Source organism: Ascaphus truei, chromosome 3 (assembly GCF_040206685.1).
Source record: "Ascaphus truei isolate aAscTru1 chromosome 3, aAscTru1.hap1, whole genome shotgun sequence".
NCBI lineage: Eukaryota > Metazoa > Chordata > Amphibia > Anura > Ascaphidae > Ascaphus > Ascaphus truei.
In genome coordinates this window covers 375,481,091-375,499,675 of record NC_134485.1, presented here as the reverse complement: position 1 = coordinate 375,499,675, position 18,585 = coordinate 375,481,091, and the positions used below count along the sequence as shown (strand labels likewise).

General features: G+C 44.2%; 1 protein-coding gene across 3 annotated transcripts in view; it reads right to left on the bottom strand.

Annotated features, from left to right (window-relative positions):
- The window catches only part of SACS (sacsin molecular chaperone), a 96,279-nt gene that overhangs the window by 62,671 nt on the left and 15,023 nt on the right, over positions 1 to 18,585 (bottom strand). For 2 of the 3 annotated variants that reach the window (XM_075592245.1, XM_075592248.1), the window contains exon 2: positions 8,291 to 8,703. In XM_075592245.1, the coding sequence (XP_075448360.1) occupies positions 8,291 to 8,310 (20 nt within the window). In that variant the 5' untranslated portion in view covers positions 8,311 to 8,703. Of the gene's footprint in view, positions 1 to 8,290; positions 8,720 to 18,585 lie in introns of those variants that run through there. The other variant, XM_075592246.1, reaches the window with a different exon arrangement.

The window sequence follows — 18,585 nt, the reverse complement described above, 5'->3', positions numbered from 1 at the left end:
AGCTTGCCTCCGGCGCGTGTTGTCAGAGAGGCCCGGCGCATGGCAGCATCAGAATTTTAGCGTGGGACAGTCAGTGAGGGAGGCCCGCAGCTGGGGGAGAGCCAGGACCGGTGGCAACGAGAGGACTGGCAGCCAAGCAAAGAAGTTGGGCCCGGGCAGAGGTCAGGCCCAACTGCTTTGACTGGCCGCCGGGCCCCACAGCCACCAGGCCCACGACACTTATCCCGGCTTTGCCCCCTCCCCCCTGTCAGCGACCCTGAGCAAGGGTGCCCCGAGATTGAAAAAAATCCTTCATGGGGGCCGCAGCTCAAAAAAGGTTGAGCACCTCTGTGTTACATCACAGCTGAGAGTGTTTGATAAAGTGCATGTGCAGAGGATATATATGCTTGAATTTGCCAGATTTGAATGGCCTCAGTGTAACTGAACAAACCTTAGGCCGTGGTCCCAGTCTGCACTGTAGCACGGGCGCCCGGCGGGGTGGTGGCGCATGCACAGCACTTCACCGCGATCTGCGGTCTGTGGAGAGAGGCAGAGATTACAACAAGGGGGCATGGTGGGGTTTTGCAGGGGCGTGGCCATGACCTCATGCGGCTGGTTCGCCCTCATTGGCTGAATCACCGTGGGGGGGGTGTGCCCATGCCTCCGTCTCAAGTTGCAAATACAATTTTGTTGTATTTGGAAAAACTCGACGTAGAACGCGGCTGCCAAGTGCGCATCAAGGTACATTGTGGGCCCAGCCCCATTGAGGGCCGGTACTTGTTCGGAAAGCGCACGCCGAGCCGTGCACTGTAGAAGGCACTGGGCGCCGCAGCCTTACAGAAGCGAGTACTGCAAAGAAAGATCTAAAGCTCCAGTTGCTACAATCTGCAGTGTCTGCAGACAAGAAACAATGACTCTGCATCTATTATTCAAGTCATGTAAAATACACAAAGAAGAAAACAGCTTCTAAATACATCCAAATGGTGCAATTGATACATGCATTTAAATAAATAACAAGTGTAGCTTGTAATTATGCATCTTGTACTACAAGAACTGTTGCATTTACTAAATGTAAGTAACAAAAATAAACAGTTACTTTTTTTGTGCATTATTCTTTTATGTTCACACACCTTTACTAGCTTTAATGTATGTACTTTTCTTTAACAAATGTCCCCAATTTTACATTGAAAAAGAAAACTATCCTAGATTGTATAGGAATAAATAGTAACCTGCAAATATATGCTGTATACCCATACTGAACGCATGCACTATACCCATATCCAGGGCCGCCAACTGAAATTATGCGGCCCAGGACAAATTAACAGACCATCCCTCCTCCTTGTTAACCCACCCCCTGGTGCACAGGGGCTTGGGGTCCTGGAGGAGATATGGGCCTGGGTGGAGTTGTTGTGAACCTGGGTATAGGGTAGTTCTGGATCTCGGTGGGGGGTGGGGTGGTTATGGACCGGGGAGTGGACCTGGGGTGCGGGAGAAAGAAAGAAGTAGGCGCCTGGGGGAACCAAAACAGAGTGGGGGAGCCAAGTGGATCTACCTGATTTCTTGGAGGATTTAGGGGGCCCACAGAGGTGCTTATCATAGGGGGCCTGTCTGATGGTGCCCACAGAGGTGCCTGAATCAGAGGGGCCTTCCTTCGACCGTCTGACCCCTCTGACAGTCATCTCCGCAAACTCTAGCATGCCACCTCTGCTCTGACAGGCACCTCTGCGGACCTGGCACTACATGTTGAGGTTGTCCGTCCGAGACAGGAGTCCCCGCTGTCCCTTCCTGTCAGCGGCCCTGCCCATGCCATGCTGACATAAAAAAAAGTTCTGAGAGATCTGCTACAAATGCTATATGCTAGAATTGCTGTATAGAAAAACATTCATACCTTATGTCAGCTAGAAAATACCAGCAACAAGGATAACATTTAACCAGAAAACACATTACTTCTGCTGCAATATGTCCTTAATAAAACCACGCCAGGGTCATTTAGTTTGTGAAATAAGTAATAGTAATATACTAATAGGTACACATTATATATCAATAGATATATTATTTGTATTATCAGAGGATAAGGAGTTTGGAAGAGCAGATACAGCAACTTGAGTAGTTACTGATAAGTCAGTGGTCATTGCTTTGAGAAATGTTAAATTCCTTATTCACCACTACAGTTTATATCATAATTTTCCTAGTTTTAACATAATCGTACTTGCATAAATGTTCTCTGCTATTATTATAAATATTTGACACAGTTAAAATTATTATGTTGCCTCTCAGTAAACATATTGCAGAACAATTAACTTCTAGCTTGTACTAATCACAATTAATTGTTCTGTCTATAAGTATATTTGCAGAGGTCTGCGAGGTTTTGAAAGCTCATATTTAGCTACGAAGACCTGTACTTAGTCCATTAAATGTTATCACAACATGCAATGAACCTGAACTGCTATCATAACTAGAATCCAAAAGGTGACACTCTATTCATTACCGACAGAATAACAGACTAATATCAGGTATAAACCTGTACCGGGCAGAAGTACTCATTCGTAATCACATAAGCCTTTTGTAATATTACATCTAACATTGAATAAGTAATGTATATGAACTCTAATTGAAACCTATTACGTTTTGAAGAGATTTACTGTATTTTCAGATATGTTTTGCTAAAAAAAATAAAAAATTATTACATATTTTTTAAGTGGAAGGGGGACCAAGGATGCCTGAGGTGTAAGCCCTTAAATTAATATTGGTGGTGGCAGCATAGTTGAAGTGTGAGTGCTAATTTCTGATAACTTGGGAGGAGGCGAGCGAGACAAGAAGAGAGCTGATTGTCACATTAACACATACACACACATACACACGTGTAAGCATGTACATGCAAATTAGTGACAGAGCGGTGAGATCATTTTAATTTGGTTAATATAAGAGCCTTTGGGGCTTATTCTGTAAGCTCCGTTAGCGCTCTGCCAAGCGATCTGCACAAAAAGCCCCATTGACTTGAATGGGGCTTTCCGTGCAGAACGTACAGTAAAGCGCTAAGGTCTCTGTCCCGCTGCGCTCGTTGGCACGGGCGGCCATGTCGCGAGTTCCCCACCAGCAGGGGAATCCTCGCGAGCCGGTCCCGGTCCCCCCTGGCGGCACAGCTGACTACACGCTGTGGCGCGTCAGCCACTAGGAGACACAAGAGAATGGTGTTTCCTAGCGTTGACGCGTCACGTGGTGTGGCTGTGAGCCAATGGGGAGGGGAGGCTTCGGGAGGAGGAGTGGCTTCGGGGAGCGGGGAGGAGTGTGGAGTGAAAGCAGGTGAGTGCCTGTCTGTGTGTGTATCTGAGTGCGTGGTGCCTGTCTGTGTGTGTATGTGTGTGCCTGAGTGCGTGAGTGCCTGCCTCTGTCTGTGTGTGTGTGTGTGTATGAGTGCGTGAGTGCCTGCCTGTGTGTGCGCGCGTGTGTGTATGAGTGCGTGAGTGCCTGCGTGTGTGTGTGTTTGTGTGTATGTCAGCGCACCGCCTGTCTGCAGTGCGGGTGCGCTGACTCTGGGAGCGGGGCCTTAGCCTTACAGAGCTTACAGAATAAGCCCCTTGGTGTTTTCAGTTGTACCTGTGGGACAAGCTGAACACCAACAGGCTAACCCTGTGTGAGTCTTGTGAGAGAAACACAGCTCAGTCCCCAAAGACATTACTCAGTGCTTACATACGTGCAGCAGACAGTTTTCCCTACCCCTCTCTTGTTTTTCTTTCTCTATCTTTATTTGGCACAAGGTGTGTGAACATGGCTACTGTGTATAAAGGCAGACAAAAGAAGCCCTAATGTCTCAGTGTGAAGAGACAGTATCCCTACAGTGGGGTGTACTAAATAGGAGCTGATTCACAATGTGCTGGAGAGTGATAAAGACAAGGATGCTACACTGTGCCAGGATGACTTTGCCCTGGAAACTGCCCTAATATCATGGGACCCCAGACTGATGTATTCAGAGATTCCCAGCAGTTCTAATCCTCACAGCTCCTTGGACATTTATATGCAGACTTTTCTAAAGCATCTGGGACAAGCAGACGGTTGCAACTCCTTCTCTAGTATCATCAAGCAGAGTGAGAGCTAGAGAGGGTACAGAGAGCGAGGCAGGTCAGAGACACCTGCTGTAACCTGCCAGACTCCAGAGGGAGAACGCATCACCCAGCAGCAGAGAGTTACGTTTTTCCAGATCTCGTGCAGAGCATTTTCCTACCCTGGAAAAATATGGGGACATGGACAAGTACCTGCATGGGTTTGAAAAAGCCTGCAGGCAGTATGAGCTGCCTTATGATCAGTTGATAAAATATCTAACCCCTGAAAGGAAAGGCAAAGCTCTGGACGTGTTTGCTGACCTTTCCGTGCATCTCGGCCAGGATTAAAAGGCCATCAATGCTGCACTGCTACAACATTTTAACATCAACCCTGAGGTCTATTGCCACAAGTTAAGGCCCTGCAGCATGGTCCTACCAACTGCTTTGCTGAGCTGGTGCCAGACCAATTTATGCAAGCAGTGGATGAGAAGGCTGGAGATTATAAGTTTTTGAGGGGCTGCAGGATCTCATACTCCAGGAGCAGTTTTTAACGTTGTGCTCACCAGAAGTAAAAAAAAGTAGGTGCTGGATAGAAACCCTAAATCAGCCTTGGAGGTTGGAAACCTTGCAGATATTTACATGGCTAACAGGGCACCAGCAGCTAAAAGGTGGGGTCCAAGGATAGAAAGGAGTGCAAGCAAGAGAAACCCCACAGCTCCCTCTTGTTCAGCCTGCTGAGGCTTCATTGGGGGAGGGGAGGGACGGTAGTTCACAAGCTATATCCACCATGTTTGTCCTGCAACAAGCTAGGGCATATCAGCACTGCGCACGAAGAAAAGAAGAAACCTGCATCTGCATGGGATCGCCCCACAGGAACACACCCGAGTGCCTGCATGGTATTTGGGTGCAGGACAGTAGAGCTGACCACTTCCAGCAGGTCAGGGTGGGGCAGAAATTTACCTAAGGACTGAGAAACTCAAGTGCTTAGTTAGCCTGGTGCACCCGGGGTGGTGGAGCCTGAAGAAATCATTCCTGGGCAGACCATGCCTGAGGTGGGGGGGGGTGGCTGGAGGAGGCCAACACGATATGCCTGTGGCAATCGTGTACCTGGATTGGTGTGCTGGGCAGGGTGTGTGGGAGGTGGGAGTATTGGATGATATTCCTGCCAATGTGTTGCAGGGGAATGATGTTGGGAAAATTATTAGCCAGGATGATCCCGCCGCACAATCCCAGTTACTGAAGCACACTTGGAACCAGCGGGCGGGGTTATTGATGAGGGTTGTATTGGCATCGTAAACTCACATTACAGACCATCGCTCCAGACCAGACAATGTCAAGGGACCTGGGGAATTGTGATGTATTTGGTAAGATCCCGACTGCCGAGGGAGTGGAGCATAGTCAGGCATTTCGGAAGGCCCAGCATGATATATAGAGAGATAGCGGACATGCTACGGCTTGGGGTGATTAAGAAGTTCTATAGTAACTTGGCCTCACCAGTAGTCCTGAGAAAAAAAAGGATGGGACCTGTATTATACCTGCAACATGTGGATTTTTATATTTCCTATTTCATGGCCTATTTAACAATCTAATAGCATTTGCTGGTAATGTATTAAGTTTTCTGTTTTATTCCTTTTTATTTTATAAACTGTCTGCACCTTTGTATTACATATTTCTAATCCTTTTTTCTGTAACAAGCCCTGTACGCATTTTGCAATATTAAATCTAAAATGTAATAAGTAGTGTCTGAGTTCGAATTCAAGCTATTAACTTGGCAATTGACCGCATTTTCTGATATGTTTTGCTAAATTGGGGTTTTGTTTTAATTACATATTTTTCTAGTATAAAGGGGACCAATGGCCGAGGTCTGAGCCCTTAAATGAATCCTGGTGGTGGCAGCGTCATTGGCGTGTAGTGTGATGGTTTTGGGGTGTGAGTGATCCTTTTTGGTGGCCTGCAGGGAGGCGAGTGAGACAACTGGAGAGCTGGTTGTTGTTAACTCTCTCGCACACATTTATTCGCAGATATGCGTGTATGTCACTACCCTATTTTGGGTTGGTCAGTTGTGCTACATGTTGGTTAAATCCAACCATTGTCCCTTAGTTCCAAGATGTAGTTCAAAGGTCTAGTAACCGTATGTATCCTGGAGAAATCCAGATTTGTTGTAGGTTTTTGAACATTCTGTACAGTATAAATTCAACTATGAAGAACACTTGTTGGTCCACTAAAATATATCACAACCTACAATTAATCTCTATTAGTTCCTAGGAGCTGTTAATGGCACTCAATTTTTTATTTAACATTTTAAGGTTACACTTGACATGTCTTTTCAAGGACTTTCATAACAGCCCATCTCTGTGCATTTTCAAATAATGTTATAGTAATTTAAACACAAGTGCCTACAGTGGTCTCTGTACCAAGAACAAAAGGAGCATTATTTTTAAAGGCACCGTAAGGTATGCGTCAATAATTTTGTGCATGAAACTGAATGACACTAGAGGGTGGAGTTAGGCCGAGATTATAGAGGCCGCGTGACCTCGTTATGGCATGCAAATCTTGTACTGTATGTAGGCAACAGGCAACAGGGGGCGTGGTGGAGGCGTGGCCCGTGATGTCACACGAGCGGTTCGCCATGATTGGCTGAATGTAAGGCTAACATCACATGGCCATTGCATGGAGAAATAAATTCATTTGTCTCTCTTGTATTTTGCCGTTCCGTCGCACCTCCGCCTGGTTGCGGTATCGCCCACTATGTGCAACTCAACGGAACACAGGCATTTGTTTTGGCGGGACGCACAGCGCCGCGGCCACTATAATCTCGGCCTAAGTGGAGTTCAGATGTTTCTGTGGCGCGCATATGTAAATGCTCAACTTTTTGTGCTCGCGGGGAGACTGCGCATCAGTATTGAAGGAGGCAATGAGGAGACATGTAGTGTCCAGGGAGCAGTAGCATCCTGTGCTTGGCCTAGACCTTGCCCCCTAGGCCCCAGTTAGGCCATGAGCCGTATCATAGTCAGTGTTGTAGGGAAGGTCTCAGATAGTGACGCTCCCCTTTATACTAGAACTGTACTACTGCGCTGGTGACGGACGCGCAGGTGACACTCTGCGGGCTGGGACCCGGCCACAGGACCCTGGGACATTGTGTGAGACCCTCTGGCTGGAGCTCACACTGCGAGGAGGATCAGGGCCCTTAAGAGAGAGGGGATTTGTGTTGGAGACCCTGCTACATGGGACCCGCTCCAACACACCACGCCAAGCAGCACCTGGTACTGAAGTACCCAGGCAGGTACCCAACGTGCACCTACATCTACAGGGGTGAACGCTACCTCACATTTGGGTGGAATTGCTGGGACAGGACAGCAGGGGTTATTGGTGCCATGGCTCCCTCAGTACTTTGGGGGAACCACTCTGCATTTGGGGTCACTGCCTTATACTGTGGGTACCCGTTTATTGTGTTATCTGTGTTTAGTGTGTGTGTGTACAGTAAAACTTAGTTATATACATTGTGTGGTGTATTGCTTATTACTGTGTATTGGTTCCTGTGAGGGGTTATCCCGCCAACGCTGGGATCCCTCATAGGTGGAGGCAGTGCACGCAAAGGACAAAGAGCTCATCCCAGGCTCGCAGAGCAGCATGGGTAGTTGCCTGCATAGTTTCCTTAGGCATAGAGAAATACATACATACATATTTACTCTGTTGTCATGTGAGTGTTCATTAAGTAAATATAGTTCCTGGCAGGGATTACACCTGCCTATTAGGCTGGGCCCCTTTTAGGTGGAGGCACCGCCGAACGCATACCTCAAGCTCTCACTCAACGGAGGCTCAGGATCTGTCCCAGTTACCAACAGGTGAGCGCCAGGGACACCTTTTCACATCAATATCAAGATCTCCAGGAAAAGGTTTTTACATGGGAAAAATACGAGTAGGCTTTGGACTGCGGCTTTAAATTTTCTGGCACACTCTTTGGCAGGATTGCTGTAAGGGGTGGTGATAATATTTGTAATTAAATAATAAACTTAAATATAGTGTTATGGATCATATATACATAACTCTGTATTCCCAATCTTAGCCATGATTAAGGTAAATCAATGTTCACTTGAATCGACATCGTAATTAATATAATAAATACAACACAGAAGTGTATTCAATTGCTTTAACTATAATATGTTCTTTCTCCTTTCCTCCCCCTAAAGTTTATCTAATTGGGTATCCCATATGTTGTCGGATCTGAAAAACACTGTCTACGGAATAAAATGAGAGAGACACATATTTACCTTATATCCACAGGCTCCATCTTTTAATTGTTGTGGCTCCTCATGTAAATTAAACCATTTCATTCATTATTTCATGATTCCTGTGTTTGTTGCCTGTTCTATGCTGGAAAGATTGTCCGGTTCACTGATCTGTCCACTTCTTAACTCATCTGCTCTTCTGTCAATGGATGGTTTGTCTCTCACAATAACGCTCTGCTACAGCAAAGTCAATCAAAACAACCTGAATTCACCTCATCCAAGGGGTCACGTTTCCTTTTCACAACTTACTCTACTTCTTAGCTTGGAATACCGGATATTATTCTGGGTGTTGCTTATTTTTCTTCTCTTTCAGAATGTGCAGCCAATTCGCAAAGCAGAATCATTCTTCTTCTCTTTCAACATGGACTTCCTGAGTAAAGTCAGCAGCACCACATCTGAAATGGAGGGGGAGAAAAATGTTACACTTTCAGATATAAATAGAGAAAAAGAAGAACCATATTTCGGGCAACTGGAACAATTTATCACCTGCTGAAGAAATTAAAGGTTTATAACAAATTGTGTTTTCATTTTTGAACTCTACACCTATATCGTCTTTTGAGTACCCCTTAACAGTCTCTGATATGTCCTGCTCATTGCAGGTGTATCTTCACTGGTATAATATTGTTATGTGTACTCCCACACAAAGTGAAAGCACACAGCCATGCAACATTTCCATTTCTTACATTTCCATTATTAAGGTTTAACATAGGGGTAACAACTAAGGGAAGTAGGGAGATTTACATATCATTACTGATGATTCTGCTGTTATACTGTATATCTTCCGGTTGGGGCTGACACATTGACAGCATTTCTTTCTGTCATCACCTCTAGGAAACCTCTTTATAGATAGCTGACTTGATGACCTGGCTTCTGGCTATTCTATTTCTCTCTTTAGTTTTGCACATGCATCAGCTGGTAAACTTGATCAAGAACCTTAAAAGGAATTTGAGATATTTTGTTGTCTCTACAAGTTTAACTTGGACTCTGTGTAAGAAGATATCGAAACTCCCTTTGGCTTCGAGTTCTTCTCCCGCTTCCAGTTGACCTGCTGATATACCATTGAGCTCACTTTTGGATTGCAGCCAGAGAGTTTGGTTCCATACAATACATACAAGTTGGGGTTATCCTGCAGTTAAGGCAGAAATCCTCTCCATAAACCTATATAAGTTTAACTCGTATAATGCTAGTATCTTGCCCCTTGGGCATGCTATACACTAAGACCCATGGGGGTCCCAAAGAATCCTACGATATGCACTCACTGTGGATGTCAGAGTAGTGACTATATAAGTGCTAGAGATATCAATAACCTAGATCACCATTAGTGATTTTAGGCGGATGACCTAACTAATGCACAACTTCCTATATTGATCATGTAGGATATGGACAAAAAATAATTACATTTTATTGGAATCATAATATTTAAACATACAAGGGAATATATACAGTGATAATAAATTAAAACACCTGCATGAACGAAGGGGATAGGCAGCTAGCCTGAGCTTGAATTATAGTGAGCCTAAAAGGCAAGCACCAGCACATACTTAAAGCTATATACACCTAGGTAAAATGTATGGGATATGCTGCAGATTCAGCCAAGTGATAATAATACCATCAATATCACATAGTAGTCCCAAACCACATTGGTGGATGTAACAACAGGGGTGATACTATAAACTTAACAGTGTGCATGCAGATAGTGAATAACAGATCTAAATGTAACACATTGCCAATGCATGAATATAAAGCGAGTATGTCCCATGTATGCAACCATATAGCACCCTGCCTGCAATAGGTGCAGATGGCTGTAGTCACATAGCTATCTTAAAGAGTATACAGATAGCTGACGCAACTTGTATCTACAAGAGTATACAGTTGACAATTGGTGTCCTATATATGTGCTATAAAAGCTGGTAGTAAGCCTACATGGTGAAAAAAGCAATAGTAATCAGCACATAACAACCTGGTAAGTAACTAACAACTTATGGGATCAAACGTATCCACCTCAGGAATACTCTGTACAAAGTGAATAAAGTTGCATGCGGACAACAGTAACAATGTAGTCAAGGCTGGAATTGTGAATTGGAATCGCTTATACTGGCCGTGTATCTGAGAGCTCAAACTGCCATTCCCCTAGGACGTCACCGTTGTGACGCCAGTGATTCCCTGACGCCGTTTTGCGTGACTGTTAGGAACAGTAGGAAGGTCAGAAGCTGCATTTGTGTTAAACCATCCATTTTGTCTGTAACGGCCTGCTAAAATCAACAGTCTTTTGCTAAAATATAATTTCTCATGTATTCAGCTTCTGCCAAGATACATTTTCTCTTTACTCAGCCTTTTGCTGAGATACATTTTTCTATGCTGTCAGCTTTCTGCTGTTTTAATCAAGTAAGTAATAGACTAGTTGTCTGGGAAAGGCAAAATCACCTCACAGTTGCTAGAGAAATCAAGGATTTTGATAACATAGAGCGTAGACAATGAAAAGGCTATGTTATTCAGACAGTGCCTGCCTTGGGAGAATTACGCCCCAAGATCATTCCACTAATATGTTCTGCCCCTAAATCATGCCTCTAATCTAAGTCATGCCTAAATCCCGCCCAAATCACGCCTAGGTTACACCTACGTTACGCCTCTAACCAATACTTTCTTTTTTCTATATAAAAATCTTCATCCTATGCTCAAGAAACTGAGACGGAAGGATTGAAACACTGTCTGTGAGTCGGTTCTTCATTTTCCCGGGCCCGTACGTTTTATCAGATTGGAGATCAACAGTGCCAGGGCGTGGTTCCAAAGCTTCCCGGGGAGTCTACGGCAGTGTGGTGCTGTGTGTGTTTGTATCCAGTCACAAAGGCCTCCAGCCCTTTGCAATTGGCAGGGCAATTCTCTTACAGTGACACACACGCTTCATCAGGGGGAAGAAGCCTTGAGCATGTCCTGCTCTTTAAGAAAAGTTGTTTTAGTGTTAAAAATAATGCTGTTCTTAATCTCTACCACCTGAAGTTACCTTTAAACTGCACTGGCAAGAGAGGACAACATTTTAACCTTCCCGATTTTTAATGCTTACAAATCCTGATCAGAGCATCAGATTTTAATAACGAAAAACAAAGTTGGAAAGGGTAGATAGAAACATCTTAAATGAAGTAAAAACGTTCAACGCAAAAAATGTAGATGGGTGTGGAATGCTGCGTTAAGGATTTAGAGCTATATTTCAGAATTAGCCTTGTTAGAGTTTTATTTGTACCCTCTTTAATTATGTGTTAAGCATCAGGAAAGGGTTCATTTTTGCTTAAATCTGCAGGATTTGGTACATTGGGCATTCCTTATACATTTTTATAGTATTTATTTGACGTATACAAAATGGAGTGGCATTTTCCATAAAGTGGATACCATTTTCGGTCCCACAATATTCTGGACAGTTAGTATAATAGTTTTTTTTAAGTAATCTTCAAAGGTTTTCTTTCTCATCTTTCAAGGGCTAACTAGAGACTTATATGGAACAGATAAAGAATTCCAAAGTTGTAATAATCAGTTTAAAAAAAAATAAGAAAAAAAATGAGGCAACAACGGTTTTTAATTAATAATTTGCCAAATTACAAATCCTCGTTATAATTTCAAAAAGTATAGCAGGGGCAGACACAGCACTTAAGTGTTTATAGTTTAAAGTGAATATTTTCAAGTGTCTGGAGTTATACAAGAGTTGGACAAGAGGTGAACTTTAATCTACCTCGAACCTTCAGTAACTTCATCTACATGAGGATATTACTGGACAGCTTGCTGTGAGCTCACTTATCTACACTAATATTCTACACCATTAACCCTCCCTTACCTTCACCTACCACAGTATCTCTCAATACTTCTGTTTGCTCACAATCACCACACTTGCTTACCTTACTATCCCATCTCCCAATATGCTCCCCTTCGGTTTCCTTGTTTGCTGCAACATCTTTTCTCAATAACACTTTCTCTTCCTTTAATATAGATCACAGCTCTCCTTACCAGAGCCAGATAGAGGGACGGCCAGCAGGGGAAATTTATTCTAAAGGTTATGTGTTCAATATATTTATTCTAATATATTGAACAAATAACCCTGTTGCAAATAAGCAACGATCAACAGTTAAAGGGGGAGGGAGGATTGGACTATGTAAAAATAGAGAGAGATAGAATGGGATAAAATACTTTCAAAGTCAATGGAAATTGCAGGACAGTCCGAAATTTCAATAGAGTTTCACACAACCCGCATTAAAACACAGTCCAACGCCCAAAAACATTACTGAATTGACGTGGGTTTTTTTTGTATTATTGATTCGGTTAAATCTGGATGGACACATTAATTTGGAATCCTATGGACTTTTGAGGATTTAACGGACGAACATAAAAAAGCACGAAAGATGAGATAAACTTGTTTTCGTGAAGAAAATGTACAGAACAAACTTTAATTCAGAACCAACTCCAGCGAATTTGCTACAGAACATATTGAAAACTAATTTAATTGAGTTGTTTCCTTATATCACTTCAATTTTTTTTATTCTACCGGCTTCTTCTAAGCAACTTCTGCGGAAAGAAGTTTTAGCGTTATGAAGAGAGTGAAAAATTCTAACAGATCTACAATGTCTGAAGAAAAGCCAAATGGAATATCAATTCTTCACATCAATTCTGACGTTGCGCGGACAATAGATTTTTCAACAGTCAAAGACATTTTCAAAAAATAAAGCTCGAAAAGCATTTTTAAAATAATTTAAATTTTCATTTCGGGTAATGTTATATACATCATCAAATTATATCTGAAATCAATGTCAATTATATTTCAATTGTGACGCATTGTAATCAGTAATGTAAACAAGTTCTGTTATATACATTAAAATTTCTTTTGATAAATGTGAAAAAAAATCTTTTTTTTTAATGTTATATTGATTTTATTCGTATATTTGTATGGCTTTCGGAGTGGGGTTGGACCTCACATTTGTGACTGGCCCTGGCCCTGGCCCCATCTCACCTCTCTCAGGCACTGCTCCTTACTATATACATTTCTCCTCCTCTCCCTCTCCCCTTCTTGAACACTGCTTTTTGCACTCACTTCTGCCACCAACTTCCTCTCCTCATAAGAGCACATGCTCTTATATGTCTTCCTCCCACCTTCTGTCCCTTGCCCTCCATCTCTTGGCTGCTGAAGACATTTCTCCAATCCCTGGCCTCTGCCATACCCCCATTTTCTCTCGCCTGACAACGCTCTCATCTGTAATATCATCTGTAATATCTAAAAGCTCCAACCCTTCGAACCTGATATCTATTCCCTGCTCGCCCCCTACTTCTCTCCCTTTTTCATGGGCTCTCTAGAATGCTCACTCTCTAAAAAAAAACCACTAGCTGTTCATGTCCTGTTCTTCTCTCGCTCTCTTCACCTCTTTGCACTGACAGAAACTTGGCCCTCACACTCGGACTCAGCCCTGGAGGCAGCTACATCCTATGGCGACCTTTCCTTCTCACACACACCTCGCACCTTGGGACGTGGGGGTGGAGTAGGAATACTTTTCTATTCTCCCTAAGTTTCAGCCCATACCTACACCTGATTCCCTAACATTCTCATCCTCAGAGGCCCATACTATTAGCTTTTTTTTCTCCCCACTCTCTGTGTATTGTTGTCATCTGTAGACCACCTAACGCTACATGCTCATATTCCAATTTCCTTTCTGACTTTGAATCCTGGTTATCCTACTTCCTCTCTTCTGACTCACCCACTCACCTCTCAGGAAACTTTAACTGTCACATTCATGATCCCTCTCTGTCCTGGGTATGTCGTTTCCTCTCTCACATGCTTCTTTGACCTCTTTGTCTTCACAAAAAAAACCTGTTGTTTATCCTATTTCTCCATCTCTCTTTTCCCATTCTGTGCATAACCTCATCACATTTTCCCTCTCTCCCACTCTTCATACTCAACCTCCAGACTCTCCTTGCTATAGTCGCAATCTGTGTTCCATTGATCTTCAGTCCCTGGCTAAAATCCAACATAAAATCAAAGTTTTCTTTATCACCACTCACCTCTGACCCAAACACACAACTTACAACAGTGTCTTTGCCTCCTCACTTTACCAGTATGTTCCTCCTCTATACCGACCGTCATGGAACTCCAACCCACAACCTGATTAAATACACAGACACGTTTGCTGCGCTCTTGCACTCGTTCTGCTAAACACCTCTGGAAGAAGTTACACTCTAGCTGATCTCCTTCACTACAAATTCGTCCTGTCCTGCTTTAATTCTACTCTTTTTCTTGCCAAATGGGGCTACTTCACCTCTTATAAGCAGGAAGGTGGGGGATGCTGCTCTCACAGGCTGTGATAAGTAGGGGGAATTAGGCTCAGGTGTGTCCCATTAGCAATCCTGCACCTGATGTGTTGCTTGCTGAGAAGTGCCGTTTCTGGAGTGAACCTGCAAATGGAAAAGGCTGTGAAGGATTCTGGGTACCTTCCCTCTATCACTTTCCCTGAGAACAGTCTCAATACATACAAGAAGAATCCCAATATTAAATGGACTTGTAAAGGAATAAAGAATGAAGTTAACTACATGCTATCTGACAAGAAACACTGTCCTCCACTGTTTTGACAAGAAGTGCCTACCAATTGGTCATACGAATATAGAAAGAAGAAAACTGATTACAAACAAGTCAAAAAACAACAATATCTAGAACCTTAAGAATAACCGCTGAGTATTCCAACTAGAGCTAAAAACTTCAGCTTGCTCAAGATGCTGAGAGACACTTTGGCAAACAATTATGAAAAATATATTAAGAATACAGCTGAAAAGGTAGAGAAAACTGGAGGAATTACCAACAAAATAGCAGACGAGATAAAGAATTTGCTGAGAAAACTATTGCTTTCTGTAGTACACTGATCCCTAGACAGGACTAAATGTTTGTAACCAGAAGCTGCTGGCAACCCAACTCACAAGGTTGATGGATGATGAGACTATTGGCCATGTAGCCATCTTGTGACTCAAAGCATTTGATCTACGTTACATTTGGGCATTTGTACGATATATGTACCCATAATTTTGTGCATAGCTCCATACAGATGTAGCAAGACTCCCTGCCTCCGGCACCTTATTCCAGGACGCAAAAGTCCACAGCACCGGGGACAGTGTCTGCCAAGATCGTGCTGCGGGGGTTCTATGCATCTGAATGGGACCCTGCAGCGTTAATCCCCCGGAGACAATAAGGTTTGGTGCATCTGTAACTACTGTGAATATTTAGGATTAAAGATGCAGACTCAGTATATCATTTATTTTCTTTTGCTCAACATTGAGCCCAAATATCCACACACACATATTTATTGTTACATTGCTGTATATTGACAACATATACAGTTAGGTCTGGAAATAATTGGACACTGACACAATTTTCATAATTTTGGCTCTGTATGCCACCACAATGGATTTGAAATGAAACAACCGAGATGCAATAGAAGTGCAGACTTTCTGCTTTAATTCAAGGGGTTGAACAAACATATCGTATGAAACGTTTAGGAATTGCAACAATTTTCAAACACAGTCCCCTTATTTCAGGGGCTCAAATGTAATTAGACAAATTAACACAATCATAAATAAAATGTTCATTTGTAATACTTTGTTGAGAATCCTTTACAGGCAATGACTGCCTGAAGTCTGGAACGCATGGGCATCACCAAACGCTGGGTTTCCTCCTTTGTGATGCTTTGCCAGGCCTTTACTGCAGCTGTCTTCAGTTGTTGTTTGTTCGTGGGTCTTTCTGCCTTAAGTTTTGTCTTCAGCAAGTGAAATGCCTGCTCGATCAGGTTGAGATCAGGTGATTAACTCGGCCATTGCAGAATATTCCACTTCTTTGCCTTAAAAACTCCTGGGTTGCTTTCGCAGTATGTTTTGGGTCATTGTCCATCTGTAAAGTGAAGCGCCGTCCAATCAACTTTGCTGAATTTGGCTGAAACTGAGCAGACAATATATCCCTATACAGTACACTTCAGAATTCATCCGGCTGCTACTGTCACATCATCAATAAACACTAGTGACCCAGTGCCATTGTAAGCCATGCATGCCCATGCCATCACACTGCCTCAACCGTGTTTTACAGATGATGTGGTATGCTTCGGATCATGAGCCGTTCCAAGCCTTCTCCATACTTTTTTCTTCCCATTATTCTGGTACAGGTTGATCTTAGTTTCATCTGCCCAAAGACTGATGTTCAAGAACTGGGCTGGCTTTTTTAGATATTGTTTGGCAAAGTCTAATCTGGCCTTTCTGTTCTTGAGGCTTATGAATGGTTTGCACCTTGTGGTGAACCCTCTGTATTTGCACTCGTGAAGTCTTCTCTTTATGGTAGACTTGGATAATGATATGCCTACCTCCTGGAGAGTGTTCTTCACTTGGCTGGATGTTGTGAAGGGGTTTTTCTTTACCATGGAAAGGATCCTATGATCATCCACCACTGTTGTCTTCCGTGGACCTCCAGGCCTTTTTCTGTTGCAGCGCTCACCAGTGCGTTCTTTTTTCTCAGAATGTACCAAACTGTTGATTTGGCCACTCCTAATGTTCCTGCTATCTCTCTGATGGATTTTTTTTTTTTGCAGCCTAAGGGTGCCATGTTTCACTTGCATTGAGAGCTCCTTTGACCGCATGTTGTGGGTTCACAGCAACAGCTTCCAAATGTGAATGCCACACCTGGAATCAACTCCAGACCTTTTACCTTCTTAATTGATGATGAAATAACGAAGGAATAGCCCACCCCTGTCCATGAAACAGCTTTTGAGTCAATTGTCCAATTACTTTTGGTCCCTTGAAAAAGAGGGGGCTACATATTAAAGAGATGTAATTCCTAAACCCTTCCTCCAATTTGGATGTGAATACCCTCAAACATGGGCGTCCGCAGAAATGTTTTCAGGGGGGGGGGCATAATGTTAACTATACAGAGAGAGAGAGTGGTTGTGGGGGGGGGGGGTGACGGGGTGGGTGACTGACACTTTGACTGACTGACTCGTGTGTGACTGACACTTGGGTGACTGACTGACACTTGGGTGGGTGACTGACTGACTGTGGGTTGGTGTCTGTATTCATTCACAGACAGACAGACACAAACACACACCCTCCCTCTCTCAGACTCTCCCCCTCTCAGACTCTCCCCCTCTCAGACTCTCCCCTCTCACTCTCCCTCTCAGACTCTCCCTCTCCCTCTCAGACTCTCCCTCTCCCTCTCAGACTCTCCCTCTTCCTCTCAGACTCTCCCTCTCAGACTCTCCCTCTCAAACTCTCCCTCTCAAACTTTCCCTCTCAGACTGTCCCTCTCCCTCTCAGACTCTCACTCTCCCTTTCACTCTCCCTCTCAGACTCTCCCTCTCCCTCTCAGACTCTCACTCTCCCTCTCAGACTCTCACTCTCCCTCTCAGACTCTCACTCTCCCTCTCAGACTCTCTCTCTCCCCCTCAGACTCTCTCTCTCCCCCTCAGACTCTTTCTCTCCCCCTCAGACTCTCTCCCCCTCAGACTCTCTCCCCCTCAGACTCTCTCAGACTCCCCCCTCAGACTCCCTCCCCTTCAGAATCCCTCGCTCACTCAGACTCTCTCTCTCTCACTCAGACTCTCTCTGTCTCTCACTCAGACTCAGACACACACACACCCCACACACCACACACCCCACTCTAATGCAGATAGTCCCAAGGTGTAGCCCCATCTCTTTCTTACCCCCTCTCTTCTTCATTCACTCTCTCCCCTCACCCCTCTCTTCCTCTATTACACCCCCTGTCTCCTCACTCTTCCCCCTCCATCAATTATGCCCCTCTGACTCAAACCCACTCCCTGAATCCGTCCTCCTCACATTCATTCCCTCCCCCCCTGATCTCACACACACACAGACACACACTCAGACACAAACTCAGACACTCGCAACAAGGGGGAATCGGAGCAGGGGGGGGGAATCGGAACGGGAAGGGGGGACCCGGAGCAGGGGGGGAATCGGAACGGGAAGGGGGGACCGGAGCAGGGGGGGGGGAGGGAATCAGAGCAGGAGGACAAGGGGGAAGCGAGAGTGGCATGGAGCAGTAGTCACCTGACTTGCTCCATGCAGGAAAGGGCAGGCCTCGCCAGGGAAGGTCAGATAGACTCGCAGGGGTGAGCAAACTTTTTATGCCGAGCCCCCCTTTTCATCCATTTAATTTCTCGGGCCCCCCCTGCCTGACGTAATCAAAATCACATGAACCCCCCCCCTTTATTAAACGATATACAATGTAAATACAAATATGTTTCAACAGCTCGCGCTTGCAA